The 19,197-nt window shown below is 44.5% G+C and overlaps 1 protein-coding gene across 1 annotated transcript; it reads left to right on the forward strand.

The window, feature by feature from the left end:
- The first annotated feature begins 16,383 nt into the window (after positions 1-16,383).
- On the forward strand, positions 16,384-17,748 carry LOC135366370 (uncharacterized). Its single transcript, XM_064599039.1, has one exon. It carries the CDS (start codon positions 16,384-16,386, stop codon positions 17,746-17,748), a length of 1,365 nt encoding a protein of 454 aa, XP_064455109.1.
- The last annotated feature ends 1,449 nt before the right edge of the window (positions 17,749-19,197 follow it).

Consider the following 19,197-nt stretch of genomic DNA (forward strand, 5'->3'; position numbering starts at 1 on the left):
CAACAAGAACAACCAAAAAAGAAGAAAGAAAAAAGAATAGAAAGAAACGAAACACTAAATGGTTTATACACTGTCGCTGTGTGCTTATCACATTGTACACTGTTAGAAGAAAAGGTATGTAAAAGGTATAAAAAAGGTATAAATCAGGTCTGAAGCTCGACATTTATACCTCATTACTACTGTCTATACCCTGGTTAATCCATGTGTAAGGTATAGATCACTCAGTTTATACCTTCCGCAGCAGCTGAGGGTATAATAACGTACTTCCCTATTACGTTCATACCTTCAGTGTTTTGTATACCTTTTCTTCCGCAACATGTGGGATCACATTAATTTGTTACGGCGACTATATCGTCTCAGTCAAACAATAAGTTAACCTAGTAATACAGTAGCATTCTAATTAGGTTGGGAACTGACATCTAGAAGCCTATTATTTGTTCCGAAAATAAATAAATCTACACGCCTTCACTTCTTAAGCTGCTTCCCGGGCGAAGGATGGTCTCCACCATGCGTAGCCGCGGTGTGTTGTATATGTATCTGTTCTCCAGCAAATGCCAAGTGCTCCTGGAAATAGTTTCCCCAGTATTTGTTGGTGTTGCTTCTTGGTTTCCAATTTGATGCTAATTGTTCGTTCATTTCTTTCCTCTTCGATTCACATTCATGCTTTGTGAGTTTGTGCGCGAGCGTCTCCAAGTATTTTCTTGTTTCGTTATCGTTCCTTCGGTCCTTTTTTTTTTTCAAAATTTGTGGAAAGCAGGGTTGGGAAGCCGTCATACAGATATGATGCTGAAATAAATCGAATATTACGGTTTTCGTCAATTATACCACAACGTCTTCAAAATATACCGTCTAGGAGATATATGTTTATACCCTGAGGTGCAAATAATATACCTTCAGGGAGGTATAAAGAGTAGTATACAGGAAGGTCCAGTGTATGACTTGTCGTTGTCACTTCTTCGCCTTCTTTCTCGTCTTGATTGGCATCTTCTCGAGAATAACTCACAGCCCTGGTGTGAATACCATGAAAGGGACAGAATGTCCTTTTGTACACAGTCGTAGAGCAATCCATGTCCGTTGCTGTAGAAATTCTGTTTGTACAGATCTCCAAACGAAGATGTTTAACATTCTAACGAGTGCGTCGAGCCACTCGTAAGGCAAACGATCTTCTTCGATCGTTACTGGACTGAGAGATTACCGCGTGATACACGACGTGCTGAAGTCCATGAGTGTCTCGGGCTTCGTTAGATCATGAGCCATGTAGGCGATGAAGCCTGTGAACACGTGAACACACTCGTTAGACGACACCGCTAGAGCAAAAGATTACTCCTTTGTCCTGTTAACGAAAAATGCGCGTCAAAAAAGAAAAAATATGGAGATGTCTGCCGAACTCTATATTGGGCCGGCTACTCCAGTACGCTTATGGCAGCGAGGTCTGTCTACCAAGGAGTCTAAAAGGAGGTTCGTTCCACAAAAACTCTTAAAGGGACAGTCCGGGAAAACCGGAAGTTGATTTTTTCCAACTGTCACGGAAGCTTACATGCTGGGTGGAAAGTTTCAGCTCACAAAAGGGCGTGGTTTTCGAGATATCGAATAAAAAAGACTCCTCTGAAGACATCCGGTTTCGTTTTTCTCCCTCGCATACTCCCTGCCCCAAGGATCCTCTATGTACGTCAGCCGTCACGTGAGTATGACGTCCCCAATGGACAAAGTGGAGCGGAGGACTGCGCCGTTGCTGGGAATGCAGAGAGGTGTTTTTGTCTATGAGTGTACTCAACAGAAGGCTACGTCGTGATACCTGTGTTTACATTGGCGCTACTCTGCATTTTAGTCTACATAACGCGTGATTGCTACACAAAAACATCATAATGGACAAATGCCAGCACGCAACAATCAACTATCGCGCAAACAGGCATGCGCAAGTCACGTGCGGCATTGCTCTTATGCACGTCACGCGAGAGCTTGCTGCGGCCTTTACTCGGGACCAACTGCGGCATCGAAAAATGTCGATTATAAATCGTGCGATACGATTTCTTCTGAAATATTTTGCACAGTTGTTGTGAGGAGTATTAGAAATCATAAGGCGGTGTTTCCCAGACCTATGTTTTCGACCGGACTGTCACTTTAAGGACGTGGTTTCCTTCTTACCATTTTTTCGCTCCCATGTCTATACTGTTTGAACGAAGACGCACAGCCATATCGAAATTCTTCTCCATCGAATTCAAAGATTTATAATGAGAGACACCCCAAGCTAACTAATGGTTCCAACGCGGCACTGCTTGACAATCCACATTACAGGCTTTAGTATTGGGAATGATTGCAAAGCACTCAGGTAAGGTTGCTTTAGACTACTGGAGAAGCAAGTTTCGGTGTACCGACTTGGTTCGACTTGGCTTCGCCTCGCGTAAGCGCCAATGTCACCAGTTCCCTTCAACCAGGCGTATGGGCCAATTTGGCGCACTTTCTTACCGGTCAGCGACAAATGCCATTTTATCTAAAATCGCGTGAGGTTACTTGTGCAGGTATTAGTCGAGGTCTTGTGTATTAGGTTCATACAGTCACCATTTTGTATACCTTTTAATGCGCATCATGTTGCACACAACATTCATTTTTGATTGAGCGTATAATCTCATTTAAAAAACTCGAAACCCAATACAGCAGTACTTTAATACACGGGGAGTGTGATTTATGGTAGCGTATTATCTCTACAATATATAACTAAAATGGGCGTTCTCACTCATAAAGGCGCTTCTCAGGTGAAGGCAGGCTTCACAATTTGCGAACCGAACTACAAGAATTTCATTTTGAGATTATGAATGGGTAGTTTCATTGCCGGGGGCGGTACTCTACCTCATTGCTGGTGCTGACTTCGTTGGCTGATGTGGGGAATGAAATAATGAGCCCCTTCAGATAACAGGATAGGAGTCCTATGGTGTCAAAAAAGGTCAAAAGAGCTTTGAGGGTGGGGCCTTGGTGTTTGGCCAGGGATCATGCAATTCTGATAGAGAGGGGGTGGGCGAGAGTCCAGCTGATTAAGAGATCACAAGAGTGCGATTCGGGGAGGCTGGTGGTGTGCGCAATGAAGAAGAATGTGCTATAGATCTCCTAGAGCCAGTGTTGTGCGTAGCGGCACTACTGTAATCGTCGCTTTTTTCAGTAGCGGAGGTGTAACTCCACTACATTTGTTATTTGTAGCGGGAAAGTAATTTCCGCTACAATTTTGAGTAGCGGAACCGCCTCCGCTACCGCTACTTTTGAGGCTAAAAATAAAATAAATAAGACGCTAGAGTACGTCCAGTGAACTCGCTGTCAGATCATGTAAGCCCGACTCGAGAAGTCGAGCCGCGGGCGTCGCTCAGCCCTGAATCTGGCTGGCGTATATATGACACATATTCATAGGCCATCGGCGAGAAAGTAGCGGAAGGGTAATTGGTAATTGCGCTACATTTTTCTGGTAGCGGTAGAGGTATCGCGCTACATTCGTAAATTTGTAGCGCCGCTAGTATCGCGCTACTTTTAAATATTCTATTCTATTCTAATAATATTCTATTCTACTATTAAAAAGCGGTATTTCGCTTCCTAAATTGAGTAGCGGCCACAACACTGCCTAGAGCACTGCAGTGACAGCATCTGGGAGAGTCAACTTGTCTCAAGTGGTAACGCCACTGAGCTGTAAAAGCCACATCGAGAAACATTTGATAAATATAAGCAGCACTCTTGACGAGAGGTTCTTCGTGGCATACGGAAAGCGAGCACTGGATCAACTCTTCTCAGCATAGATGGGGGGAGGGGGAGAAGGTCAGTTGTCCACTGGCGGGAAGCCACGCGTGTCACGAAACGTCGAAGCATGGAAGGTATCAGTATCTGTTTTCATCCAAATGCAAGTATCTAACGCGTGGCGAGCAAAGTGCACGCTTTTCTAGCGGGATCGCATATGTGTCAGGGTGACGAGCCGGCTAAAGTTTAAACTGAATTTCAATAAGGTAATAGTAATGTATTCAAAACTGATGGGCATTGTATGTCTAACCACATCTTTAATTCACAATACTAATCTTCCAACTTATTTTAAACTTACGTCCAAGCTCCGTCATCCTTAATTCTGTATTACTCTGTGACCACCTGAGAAAACGTTTTTATGTCACATATGTGACTTTTGCGAATATGTATATTAGTGAGCGCAGGTCTATGCTAACTTGAGAGATTATCTAGACGAAACCGAAGCACCAATCGATTCACGAACTTCTCCGAGCCTGGAGCCATATAGCGGCTAGTAGTAAGTACTGACCACCTTTATCCAGAAACTGTCTTAAACGCGATTAAAATAGCAATTAGAGCTAACTGGGACCCCCCACAGTAATCAGCACACCCCAGGGAGTCACCACACTAATTGGGGAGCATCCAACTCGTGTCCAGAGCAATTTTGTGTTTCCAGCTAATCGTGGCCATAAAAAAGAAACAAAATTAGATAGAAATAGACAGGGATCGAAACTGGAGCTGATCCCGAACCGAAAACCAGAAAAAATCCATCAATTTTCCATCGAACCTAAACTGAACCGAACCCAAACAAATTTTTGCTTGTCCCAAACTGAACCAGAACTAAACTAAAAAAAAAATAATAGGGTTACTGGTTCGGGAATCGGTTCAGAGGTGAAATACCTAATTGTACTATTGAGCGGCCCTTTTTTTCGGTTATTTACTTTTTTTACGATACCGGATGAGAGTAGAAGTTTGTGACTGTATCGCCACTTTTTTGCCGGAACAAATGGGGGCCCTGACTGGGTTCTGCAAGGGGCTTCCAGCACTTCGCTTTTCGTTTTTAGCGGACGACCATGGGAGTGCAATACAATAAATATCAGAGCCCAGCTTCTTGTGCAACGTAGAGGTAGAGAATGATACCGCAACTATGCAAAACTTGGTGCGTTTATTTATTTATTTATTTTGGTACCCTCAGGGCATAAGCTTTACAGAGGGGAGTGAGACAAGAAACTAAAGAAGAAACGACAGGCACATACAAGGCAATTTCAATCGTAACATAAAAATGCAAAAAAAAGAAAAAGAAAACACGCAGACAAGGTGGCCTAGCTAAACTAATCACTGGCAGAGTAATGAATTGCTACTGATTTCTTGAAGAGTGTAATGTCAGTTATTGATGTTAATGATGATGGCAGTTGGTTCCACTGAAGCAATGTTCTAGGTATGAAGGACTCAGAAAACGTTGTAGTTGCACAGCGATGAATACCCACTTTCTGGCTATTATCGACGCGACGCGATATGTAATGAGGTGGGAGAATGAGCGATTCCTTCAACGAAGGGTTGTGGTGATAGATTTTATGAAAGAGGTTCAGGCGACTCAATTTACGGCGCACAGACAGAGGTGGGATATGGAGGCTACTTTTCATTGATGATACACTAGCGGTGCGATTGTAATTGCCGAGAATGAACCGTGCTGATCGATTCTGAACAGCTTCAATAGCGTGAACGAGCGATTCCTGATAAGGGTCCCAGATAGCTGCCCCATATTCGAGTTTTGGTCTAATGAGTGTTTTGTACAGTGTTAACTTTAGATGAAGAGGTACTAGATAAAAATTACGTTTGATGTAACCCAGAGTACGATTGGCACTACTGATAATGTGTTCAATATGCGTGCGCCAAGATAAGTCCGATGTGATATGAACGCCTAGATATTTATATGATGAAACGTGTTCAAGTATGGTGTTGTTGATGCTGTACTCTGAATAGTTTGAGGTTTTGCGGCAAACTCTAAGGTGTTTGCATTTATTAATATTGAGCTCCATACACCATGTGTTACACCAATCAAGGACGTGGTCTAAATCAGATTGGAGAATGCTGGCGTCGTCACTCTTCGTAATTTCACGATATAGCACGCAGTCATCAGCGAACAGTTTTATGTTTGAACGAAGGCTGTTGGGTAAATCGTTAATGTATATGAGAAAAAGAAGTGGGCCCAACACCGAACCCTGGGGAACACCGGAAAGGACTGGGATTAGATTGGAATCGTAATTGTTAGCCGTTACATATTGGAACCGATCGCTCAAGAAAGACCGAATCCACTCCAGAACCTGGGGATTAATATTGAGGAAGTTGAGCTTATGAAGCAGTAACTGGTGCGAAACCTTGTCGAAGGCGCGTTTAAAATCAAGGAAAATACAATCTATAACTGAGGACCGATCTAACGCTATGTGGAGATCGTGAGCAAAACAAGCAAGTTGCGTCTCACAGGAAAATGATTTGCGAAACCCGTGCTGGTAATCGCTGAAAAAAGCATTCTCTTCTAGGTGACGCACTAAATGAGAGTAGATGATATGCTCAAGTACTTTACACGGCACGGATGTTAATGAAATAGGTCTGTAATTATTGGGGGATTGTTTGTCGCCTGATTTGTGTATTGGGATGATCTTACCCAACTTCCAGTCAATGGGAACTTGTCCTTCAAGCAATGATTGTTGAAATATTTTAGAGAGAAAAATTGATGAGTAGACAATAGTGCTTTTCAGAAGTTTTGGAGTAATCAAATCACTGCCCGCACTGGATGACAATGGTAATGAATCGATGATCTTGCCAATTCCCACGTCATCGACAATGATGGGGTCCATGGGCGGTATGTTTCGCATACTGAGTGGAGGGCATTGTATGTTACAAACTGAGCTGAAGGAGTTAGAAAAAGCCATGTTCAAAATGCCTGCGCACCTCTGGTCAGACTGTAGGTTGCCAGCTGAATCAAGCAAGGAAACCTGCAACTTATTCTTAGGGTTTACCGTGTTCCAAAACTTCCTGGGAGATTCGGCTAGCATGGAGGGTAACTGATTTGAAAAAAAATTGGACTTCGCATTTTTAAGAGCAGCACTATAAGCGTTCAGAGAAGCGGTATATTGCTCCCACTTCTGGGGAGATGACGTTCTTCTGGCTTGACGATAAAGCCGCTTCTTCTTGTTTTTTAGTCGTTTTAAAGTGCGGTTGTACCATGGTGATTCATTTCGTATGCGGATGACGCTTACAGGAATGTGCTTATCCATAAGTTGCGTTAATTTCGTCTTGAACATCAACCAGTTCGACTCTACCGAGCGATCATCAAAGCCATCTATGAAGCAATCAAGGAAGTTACACAGTTCATCATTGATAGCTGCGAGATTGGCTTTCTTATAGTTGCGAATGAGTTTCGTGCGTGTACTATGGGTATGTAAGTGAGTTTGTACAAAGAAATGCAGTAATGAGTGATCACTTAAACCATCGGAATGTACTACAGGTGATGCGAGGTCAGGATTTGTGGTAAGGACTAAATCAAGAATGTTTGAAGTAGTAGCAGTAACGCGAGTCGGGTTCAGAACAATTTGGTTAAAATGGAAATCATCACACAGGCGAACAAAAGCGCAAGCATCATTGGATGATCGGACGCCAGGTGGCTCAACATTCCATAAGATACCTGGATAATTGAAGTCACCAAGAAGAAACACTGGTACAGACGGAAATCGCGTCGTGACAATATTTAGTGCGTCATGTAGATTGTCAACAAAGTTATTATCAGACGATGGTGGACGATAACACACGCCGACAATGATTTTGTTATGATGTGAACCAACTGAGACCCAAAGCATCTCCAGCGTGGTAGGGACATTAACAACAGCAGATAATAAAGACTCTGATACAGCGATCAGTACTCCGCCACCAACCCTTAATCCTCTGTCGGCTCTATACACCGCAAACACTTTCTCACAATTAAACAGCTCACAATTTGATATTTTGGTTGAGAGCCATGTCTTTTTTGTGCGTTTCCCTTAGAACATTTCGTCTTGTGAAGCAAGTGGTCGTGGCGAGGCAGCGGTAGCCGCTTCGTGAAACGACCTCACACCTTTCTCTTACAACCTTGTGCAGTGATAGTAAGCTCTCTATCATCTAGCAAAATTACTGCCGATAGACCGGTTAAACCAGGACCGCAAAAAGTAACAGATCTAATTCCTGTAAGTGTCGCAACTGCGAACCGCTTTTTTTTCGTCTCTCCCGGAGCTGAACCTATATAACTGAACCGGTTCAAGCTGATAATTTTGGTTCAGAGGAGGTAAACCCGAACCAAACCAATATGCCTGAACCCGAACCGGGCCAAAAAAAAAAACAGTTCTGATCCCTGGAAATAAAGTGGAAAGAAACAATTTATTCGAAAATCAGCGATGCTGCGGCGAAGAAACCACTTCAGAACGCCCGAGTGACCAGTTCCCGCTATGTTGCTTGTTGACAACCGGTAGTTGCAGGTGGCCACCTCCTGGCAAGGCATCTCGGCCGATGGCGCCACCATCATGGCTGTATGCGAGAAAGACAGAGAACAACAAAGTACTAGCAGCAAGTCAATTGGAACACTGCTCAACAAGTCTAAGCATACCAGAGCCCAGGGAAAAGGCCTAACCGCTACTGGTAAACATGCGAATGTACGGAGAAAACATTAGACATTGGGGGAAAGGCTTAAGGCAATCGACTAGGCCCAACCACAGAGTCACTTCACAAAGCTATAAATATTCAACAGGTAACACAAGACGACACCCACAAAATGCTAGGCGCAGAACCATAAACATGCGTCAACACAGAGAAAAGGCTTGGTACGCTACAGGTCGCTGTTAAACAAATGTAATGATGCGCGCACAAAACACAGGGAATAAGCCCTAACCACTACGGCAAACATGCGAGAAAAGGCTTGACACGAGTGCAGTAAAAAGACGTGCAAACATCAGGCGCGGCGGATCATTCACCTTTTCCCCCACGGCGACGGAGCATCCGATCCCCACCACAGCCAAGCCTCAACTGACGCAGCGCGGCGACGGCAGACGACCGACTGCATGTCCTCACACCAGGACGGCCTGCAGTCTAAATGAAGGGAGCACCAGTGTTGCCACACCAGTCGGAGGAAAAGTATGGGGATTACTTATTTAAAAGTATGGAGATTTCCATAAAAATTTGTAGATTGCAGTGAAACATACAATTTGCTTAATTAACACCGTTTTTAGGCCACGATTTAGTGCATTTCGTCTTGTGACATTTTGTATTTCGCTCTTTGAATCGAAACAACGGAAATATATGTGATGGCAAAAGTTTTTTGGGGAGCTGCGCAGGATGGATCGACTCTGCCGGGTTCAAATCCTGGTGCCGACTGTACTGTCTGGAAATAACCGAGCAATAAGCCGTCAGGAAAATCACGCTGAATTAGCACACCACCACCACCACCACCTGATTGTCGGTGCCATGGCCGCCGCCAATGCGTCGGCGACAGCGTGAGATCTCAGTGGAGGCATCAAGAATAAGAAAAGATCAAGTATCATCATCAGACAAATCAATACATAAGCGATCTAACCATGATGATTAGTAACTACACGTGTAATTGAGTGCAAACAGCCTCAGTGCCACGAGTGATACAAAATATCAAAGATTATATAGTGACGGTCATATACCGACACACCACGAAGCAAACATGAAATTAAAAATTCGTTGTTTTTTTATTTTTTCACCCCAGAGTGGAACATGGTGAATCGGGCTTCTCGTCACAACTTTTTTAACGATTGTCCGAAGATATGACAACACAGCGTAAATGCAGGCTGGTTGGTGCATGAAACCTACGAAACGAGTCTGAGCATGGTAACGATCTTCGTGTATGTTCGTGTATTTCATTCTCAGATTTGTTTTCACCAGGGAGTCGAAAATCTGTAAAATTCGAATCTGTAAAAGTCGAAAATCTGATTTGAAAAATAATCTGTGGATCTGTAGATTTTGCCGGAAATCTGTAGATTTCCATACAAATCTGTAGATGTGGCAACACTGGGGAGCACCTCTGCGCGTCCGTTACGCATGCGCACGCGTGTTACAAGCGCCCTCTGCGGCCGCCCGCCCGCCATCGAGCGGTCATCTTCTCGCGAGCGCTTCTCGTTTCGGTTACGGGCTCACCTACTACACGCGCATGCTCGTGGCAGCAACGGATTGCTTCTCCATTTCGGTCTCGCTCTCACGCGCGTTTATTTGAAAACTATTTATTTGAAAAATGTTTCTTTCGAAGAAGTGGAGAATGAATGTTTAAACAAGGAGAGTACCCGTAACAACCTCGTCATCACTAGTTTCCTACTATGTGATTGACATGGTAGGTCTTGGCAATATAGGCGAGATCTCTCCAGGGCCGCTTCGGGAGATGATGTGTCGGATCTACGCCCATTACAAGAACGTCTATAGAACGTATAGCGTTTCTGGACGGACCCCTACGACTGATGAGGGACTTTGTGAGCTCGTCCAACACCGAATTCAACTACGTCGCTGCAGACATCATAGACCTTCTCCCTCGTGCAACTGCTCATGTGAAGTACGCGCTGCGGAAGCAGGAACATTTGCAAACAGTCTACATCGTAAACTTTGTCACTGATTTATTGCACTTGGACGAGTCATTGCTAGTGGATCCTATTTTTGTATATGCCACCCTTCTGAATCTCTAACTCAATGTCCCGCAGTGCTCTCCTCCATTTAGGTTAGGCTAGGTTGGGTTGAATCAGGTTAGGTTAGGGCTCGCTGACCCTTGCCGTGAAGGACTTCCGACGCCCCTTTATGAATAGTAAGGAAAATAGAATAGTGCGAGCGAGGTGTCTCCGTAATGGAAAACCTGAAACGGTGTACTACAAACAAACGTTAACTCTGTGGATAATAATTCGAAGCATGCAGATATGAAGGATCTCACATCTAAAATGAATATGAAGAATGATTGCCAGCAATTCTGCTCTTTCTGTTTCTCGAAATAATGAAAAATGTTTTTATTAAAAAAATTACATCTGAGTGAATTATGGAAATTAGAATGTCAAAATACCTTGCAGATAAGGTTTTCCTCCACTCGCATACGCGTAAATGCGAAACTAATGTGCAGGCAGTTCTGGTTGTTTTATTACAAAAAAATTGTATTGAAAAGGTCTACGACCACAAAGTATGCCTTTGTGGCACGTTCCTGTTTATCTTGTGTATGTGTGTTTCAGCTTGGACAAATTTTTATAGAAACCCATCAGAGCACGTCATTTTTGCAGTTGAGTTCTACGGTGAGGTACATATCTTTCCCAATACTATAATGACCAATCAGGAAGACTAATTACCTAAATTCATTAATTATCTCTTTAATTAAGATGTCTTGAACAAAAGTAGATACCGGTATGGGAAACTGCCCTAGTTAAAAGCCACACCACGTTTAAAAATTGTGAAACACGCACATGTATTAAAATATCTATCCCTGTATTTTGACATGTAAATAAGCCAAAACCAAAACTGTGGCAACCACGTTTAGGGTGGTGGTCTTCACAGTACGGGATCTGTATATACTTCTGTATGTCAACTGCGCTTGCAACTATATTGTTTTGGCTCAGAAACCGTATGTTCCTGGAACATAGAGAGAGAAAAAGGAATCATAATTTGGTGACTGTGTTGCAACGGAAGTGTTTAGTTGCTGAAGTTACCCTGTGTGACGGCGCCCATGCATCAGAAGGCTGCCGTGATACAATATATAAATTTTGGAAGAGTGTTCTCAGGTCCGATTCTGCAGCACATAAACGTCGAGATATGCTGGTGCCTAAAGTCATATTCCCACGCTGAAAGCTCAGCAGCTTTCACATCGTTCTACCTGTCTCAGCACGGTCAATGATATAGTCAAGGCTGAGTGCAGGTGATGGACAGTGCTTGCAGTACTAAGAACACGAATATAGTTCAAGTGCTCTTCTCCTTAGGGAAACGAGAGCTCTCGGTTCCTTTGCTACACGCTGTGAAATTGAACCGCTGTTTTTATACCAGCAATTTATTGACTCTACATTGCACTAGTGTCAGCACGCTGAGCGGTTGAGCCGTTGAGCTGGAATTGGAATTATATTTGAAAATGAAACAAAAAATAATAATACATAATACTAAAAAGAAAAGGAACAAAAAAAGTTGAGCAATTTGGGGTGATCGAGGTCGTTTCACTCTGGAAATTGTCGAACCGAAGACTAGCGTCCCCTTCGAAATCAACTAAACTTGTCTGTTGAACGTTGAACTGTCCTTCTCGGCTCGCATGACAGCGCTCATGAAATCAGCAATCAGCTGTTCTCGTTTTGTGGAGCGTTCACCAAAGTGTTTCCAGTTCAAGGCACATATAATGCGAGTGGGAGAGCTTCGGCAATCTTCCTGTGGATTCGTGGGTGCATCAACCAAGATGGGCATATGTATCGGGATGGCTGTGTGTGCGACAGCTGATGCTTTCCCCGTCTGTGCATATGTGTGTATGTGTGAGCGCTGTTGTCTAGGAAGCTTGAACTCTGCCCTGACACATATACGGTAATGTGAATGTTATACTACTGCGCGCAAGTGACGTCTGATGTAGGTGCAGGGTCTCGCCGTGATACAGTGAGGAATACTGCGACATTGCTGCGAGTTAGCTTGGTTCCTGACTGATTGTGCACTGAACTGAATTTGCATTTTTTTAAAACAACTTCAATATATTGCAGTTGGAGTGCGATAGTTTCCTTGGTTTCATCGCATATTGCGCTCACTTCATCTGCTTTCTCTTAGGCCCCGCTTTTGCCATCGCGGTCTCAATGGGGGTCCTGACACACGGTTTGGGAAGCACTGAGGTATACTATATATTGTTACATGTGACATATGGTAGTGTACTGAAGCCAGCTTAACTGTTGTAGTGTTTCTTCGCACGGTTACTTCTTCAACGTTATTTGAATGAGGAGTGCGGAGAATGAGGAAATGTATGCCTTGCATGTTCTGGACGTTCTCCAATTGCTGACCCCAGCTTCTGGGCTAAAATCCAGCAACTACAGAAAAAGATTAACAAATGTAGAACAGGAGACAGAGAAACACAGACACAATGACATGCTTAAGATCATGATATGCTGTCAATTTTTTTCTGTGTATCTTGTTCTACATTTTATGAACATATGCAACTTTGCCAGCACCCTTGCCCTCTTGCTGCGAAGAGAGCCGCTCAGTAATAAAAATACAGGTTGTCAAATGCACGTGAACAGTGCTTACATTTTTTGGGGTCTTCACTCATTTAATGTTTATACTAGAAAATGCTCCGCTAGTTCACATGGCATACTGAATATGAGCGTGCTCCACAGCCACAAACAACATTTTAAATTAGCACTGCAGTATGATTATCGGCACACATGAAGTTACCCTTCATAAGTGCATGCAAGCTCATTGATTCTGATGCTAACTGCTCATGGAATAACATGGGGTGGGGTGAAAGACACTAGCATCACATGTTACATCACTACCAGTTACGATTTTTCACGGAAGCCTGCAACTCAGTTATGTAATTCACATCTTGATAGCAGAAAAAGTAAGCATATGTTTGTTATTGCTTGGTATACAGTTGAAACAGAAACTTGTTAATGTGGTGACGGTCATTCTCGTGAATTTTCTCAACGGAACCATTTTAGGATAAGGAACACCAATTGAGGTGTAAGCTATGAAAAGTAGTAAACTGAGTGAGGCATAGTGAGGCATTTTAAAATACCTTTTTTCTTCATCTTTTCAATGTTGACATACATCTGCATGTGTAACTGTCAATCTGGGCTATTCCAGCAAGAACCAGCCAGAGGTGTAGCTTGACTCCCTTAAATATCACTGAAAAGAATTGTGTGCATTTTTTGGACGATGCATATATAGAATGTAAACCTTTTCTTCTCATCATTTTGTGTTCTTGAACATTGGGGGTGCATTAAACTGTGCCGAAATATGAAAAGGTTGTCCTTTACGAGCTTCCTTCTCACATCTACATCTACATCATTTGTGTGCTTTCCTTACCTGGTGTTAGAGGGGATGCACGGGTCTGCCATCCCAAAGGGCAAGTAGTACGAGAATCCATCTGGTGACGTGGTGAGAACTCAGCAACGGAGCACATTTTGGGTCAAGTTTACGATAAATCTCAGGCAAACTAGCATTCTTGAAGGAGCCCCAGATTATTTATGCTTGTAAACTGCTGCATGGGGATTACCTTCACATAAAAATATCAAACTGATCTATATTAATTGTTTAACCAAGCGTTTGAGAATATCAAGCACCTGCAAAAAATGATACTTTTTTTTCAGATAGTATACTCACATATAGGATGTCTAAAAGAAATCTTCCTTTGTTTGTATAGTCGGTACTCTCCTATAAAATATTGAAAATCTTTATTTTTGTTTAAAAAATTTGTCACTATAATGTGCTACAGCTTGTTCGTCGGTTGAGGTCGTCTAGGAAGCAAAAAAAAAATGCATGCCTTTGTGGCTACCTTTTTTTTTTTATTGCGTGTTAGCACCGCGAAGCAACTGTGGCTATGAGCGGCGTACATATGTGGACAGACGGAGAGAGGATAGCAGGAAGGAGTGGGGGACAGGAGGATTAGTATGCGTCCTGGGCCGACTTCAGGGGTAACTGTGCCGACATTCGTCTGGAAAGTCTTCGGAAAACCCAGGGAAAACCTCAGACAGCACAGCCGGCGGTAGGATTCGAACCCACCACCTCCCAGTCTACAGCACGACCTTGGTTACCACCAACGAGCGGACGCCTTAGCCCACACGACCATGCCGCTGGTAGGCTATCTCTTTCAAAAATCGACACTCTGCTTTTCCATTTTGAGAACCTACAGGTGTATCATGCCCAAGATTCGCGGACAAAAACTTAAAGCGTGCTTCGCCTGCACTATACCGACAGACGTAATGCATAAGAAAAGTATAATTTCATTTTGACAGAGAACGCCGACGCTCACTGGTTCGCCACTGGATCCCGTGGTATCTATATACAAGGAATTATGCCGAGAGGGAAATATCCCTATATCTATGAAGGCTTTTGTTCTCCCGGCGTTTGAAATCTTACACATTGTACTGAATGGGACAAAAGTAGGATTCGCGCTCCATCGTGATTTGACAGTCTTATACATCAAAATATATCCGCTTTAGGTAATTTTCCACTGCAGTTTCTCAATTAGGGGGACCATGTTTGGAATCTAAAGTGGATATTTTGGTTTTGTAGCGAGCCAATTTTGTTGCCGAGGGCATCAAAGTGCGACTAAAATATGAGACATCACAGTTAAAGAGGGCTTAGCCTAGCGGCACTTCCGCATGTAGGCAAGCCGACTGTACATTTGAGCACGTGTAAATGGGAGGAGGAATAAATCTCGAAAGGGAGGGAAATTATCAGAGTTCAGCTCGCATTCTCCTCCGATAACCAAAATGGCAACACGGGTTTAATAAAAACGTCTACAAGGCTGAAGAGCATTTCTGGTGACTTCTGCTTTAACAACAAAAAAGACAACGCTGCAGATACTGCGTTCCCCTGAGGTTCCCCCTGCGTTCCCCTCTTCTTCTTAGTATTGGTTTCTAAAACTCTTTCTGACATTGTACTTGCGGCGTTAAAAGGATGTACAGAAATTCTAATGGCTGTACTGTACCGTTCTTGCATTGTGATCTGCCCGCCGATGATTGCCTTTCCATCGTTACCTTATTTGTGACCGTCATGTTTTTTGTATGGATACAACGCATGCTTACTTTTATGTTTCACACTCTTTCTTAATTTTATCTTTCCTCGCAGTACCACGGGGAAACTTGGTTGCCACCAGTATGAAATTTGATGAGTACCTTAATTGCTGCAAAATCGTGTTTCTTCTCTAACGACGTTATATACCTGTATTAAGAGAAGCGAAGGCAAGGAAATTTTTCTTTTTCTTTTATTCATGCATACACTCGTCTCGGCGACAGCATGCTTACACCGTGCATAGCCGAGCTTGTTGCACCTGCGCTATGCGGGAGCGTCATTCATGAATAAAATGTGTATGCCATCAAAGTAAGGCCTCTGGCTGGATGTCGCAGCACAGAAGACTTTACTAGATATCTTTAACAAAAGCTGGTACGATGCTGAACTTCTCACATCGTGGAAAGTAGCCAGGATCATCCCGGTCTTAAAGCCAGGGAAATCACCCCGAGACTTATCATCCTTCAGGCCAATAAGTCTATCGAGCTGTGTATGTAAAGTGCTAGAAAAGATGGTTTTAAGCCGACTGGGGTGGTTTTTAGAGACGGAGAAGCAATTCCCAGACTGCATGGCCGGCTTTCGCAAAGGCAGGTGCACCATGGACGGGATCCTGGACCTAATTACCTTTGTAGAACACGAGCGCGCCGAGGGTCGGATTACGGTCGCAGTGTTCCTCGATATCCGCAGAGCGTATGACACGGTAAGCCACAGCCATGTTGTCCATGAACTGTATGCTCGCGGGATCAAGGGCCGGACCCTACGTTGGGTTGCGGATTTTCTTCGAGGGCGAAGAAACGACACAGATACGACCTCCCGAGCGGAGTGCCACAAGGCAGCGTTCTCAGTCCGTTGCTTTTCAATGTGGTTATGGTGGACCTTCCACAGCACCTGCACAAAAATATACACATCAGTATGTACGCCGATGACATCTGCCTATGGACATCGGGCGTACAGTTACCAGCGCTGCAACGGCGGCTTCAAGATGCCCTCGACTGTACGGTAGCATTCTTGACGCAGAGGGGAATGGACATATCTCCCGAAAAGACGGTCTTCCTACCCTTCACACGGAAAAAGATGAACAACTTCCAATTGCAGCTCTCGACACAGCCAGTCCAGCGGGTTTCACATCATCGCTTTCTGGGAGTTATAATCGACGCACAATTAACATGGGCCGCCCATACCAAGTATCTGAAGGGCAGAGCCGACGCTCGGATTAACATACTACGGCATCTCACGGGGCCCCGGTGGGGAATGTCAACGTCGTCACTACTCACTGTGCACAGAGCCCTCATCCAGCAAATGGCAGCGTATCACCTTCCAGTTCTGAACAACATTTGCGCTACGTCGGAGAATATGCTGCAAGGCGTCTTAGCAAGGAGTTTGAAGGTCTGCCTTGGGGTACCAAGTGCCACCTCTAACACACTGACCGTAGCAGAGGCCAAAGAACCTCCATTCGAGGCACTAGGGGTGCGTGAAACGGTTCGGCAATACCTTCGCCTGTGCACTCAGCATGATCACCATCCCCTGGTGCGGAAGCTGCTTCGCCGAAACTCTTCTTTCTTAAAAGCACTCTCTCCATATCGACGTACATTGCCAACACGGCCGCAACAAGCGGACCCACACCCTCCATGGACGCTACAGACACCTCCTATATGTACCACCGTGCCTGGGATCAACCAGGGAAAGTCAAGCCTCCCGCCTTTGGCCATGAGACAGTACTGCCTCGAATTGATGGAAAGGCACAAAGGCCGTGTAGCCATCTTCACCGACGGGTCCACGACTATATCCGGGTCTGCCTCCGCATTTGTAATACCAGAGCACAAGAGGGAAGGCATACCACGATTGTCTCACAGGACCTCATCGACGACAGCGAAGCTGGTAGCCGTACAGCTAGCCATGACTTACCTTGCCACGGTCGAGCTGCCTGCGCAATGGATAGTGTACTGCGACTCTAAAGCCGGCCTTGAAGCTATCTCATCGTTCTTGGAAAAAGGCCGTACGGCTTCAACAGTACGAGACCTCCTGTTAGGGTATCGCAAGTGCACAGACATCGGTCACGACGTCATTCTTCAGTGGATACCTGGCCATATTGGCATAAGTGGTAACGAGAAGGCGGACGAAATGGCGAACATCGCACACCTGTCATCGACAGAATATCTTGTCACGTTTTCAAAGCAGGACATCAAATCTCTCCTAAAATCTATGACTGATGACATCCGCAGGACAAAATGACACCAAGTCGACAGTGGTCCGTCACTGCTGCGCACGCTAGACCCGGAGCTGAATTTTACCATACCTTCAAAAACGCCCAGACACATAGAAACTCTCCTGCATCGTCTACGCCTGAATGTGCCCTATGGTCGCCAGTTTCGTCATAAAGTGGGCAAGGTGGACTCGCCCAACTGTCTACTGTGCGGGACAGTGGAAAACACTGAACATATCATCATGCATTGTCCAAAACATGCTGCACAAAGAGGCATCTTGAGGCTGACCCTTGGCCATCTCGACAGCAGGGACTTCAGCATAGAGAAAGTCTTAGGCGTATGGGACGCTAACCACAGGGACGCGGCCTTCAATGCTCTTGTCAATTTCATCGTGAAATCTGGACTAGAAACTCTATACTAGACGGAGCGTGGACATTACTATGATCCTTGATGTGAACGGCGCGCTCGGTCCTGCGTTGTCGCGGTCGAGACGCTCACCCCGGGGAACTTTTGCGATGCGCTCGCACATTCTGTGGTGCAATCGTACCGTTTCCTTTCTTTTTTTTTTCTGCTTTGGGGTGTACCGTCTTTCTTTTTTGGGGGTAGCAGAATTCGCTTGCGCGAATTGAACCTCCCCTTGTTATTTTACCAACCACCACCACCACCAGGCGTGTGCCTCTATGTGTCATTGACAGAATGGCGTAAATGCAGGCTTGCTGGTGGATAAATTCCATGATAGGCAAGCCTGAGCGATGGGCCAGACACGTAAACAAACACAAACACGAAGGCTCAAAACCAGCAAGACGTTTAATTGATAACAACGAACTTGATGAACATGTAGACGGTGCGAGGGAAGACAGAGAGAGGGGAATCGGGAATTGAGGACAAAATGAGTTGAAGGAGGTCAAAGGAGGCGCTTGAAGGCCGGGTGGATACATACAGACGGCACACTAATACAATTGCCCACACTCTGTATGGCCAACGCTTCTCTCAAAAGACGTTTTCGCCTGTCTGTTCCCACGCCAGCACCGCCGTCTGGGACCATAGGGGTTGACAATTATTACACATTCTTAGATGATCCAACAAATTTGAATCCGGGCTGTTTTTACGCTGGCCCAACCTTTGGTTAACGCATTGAGATGTTTGACCTATGTATACAAAGCCACAAGCTAACGGGATTCTATATACAACATTTTTTGCACAAGGAACAAACTTGGTGGTTCTGTGTTCAACATTACAGGCAGACTCTGGTTTTGAAAAAGGAGTTAAACGATCTAACCTGAAGTTGTTCCTAAAGAGGAGACGGGCAACCATCTCATTCGACATAGCCTTCAAATTATGTGAAATCTTGTGGTAGTACGGAGCTACTGCCATTTTCTTGTTTTTCTCATTTTCTTCCATTAAGCGTTTCGGGCGAGCTTGAAACTGAGCAAGTAGATAGTGCTGTATTAGCTTAAACTCGTATCCTGCTCTTTGT

This window comes from Ornithodoros turicata, chromosome 8, assembly GCF_037126465.1.
Source record: "Ornithodoros turicata isolate Travis chromosome 8, ASM3712646v1, whole genome shotgun sequence".
Lineage (NCBI taxonomy): Eukaryota > Metazoa > Arthropoda > Arachnida > Ixodida > Argasidae > Ornithodoros > Ornithodoros turicata.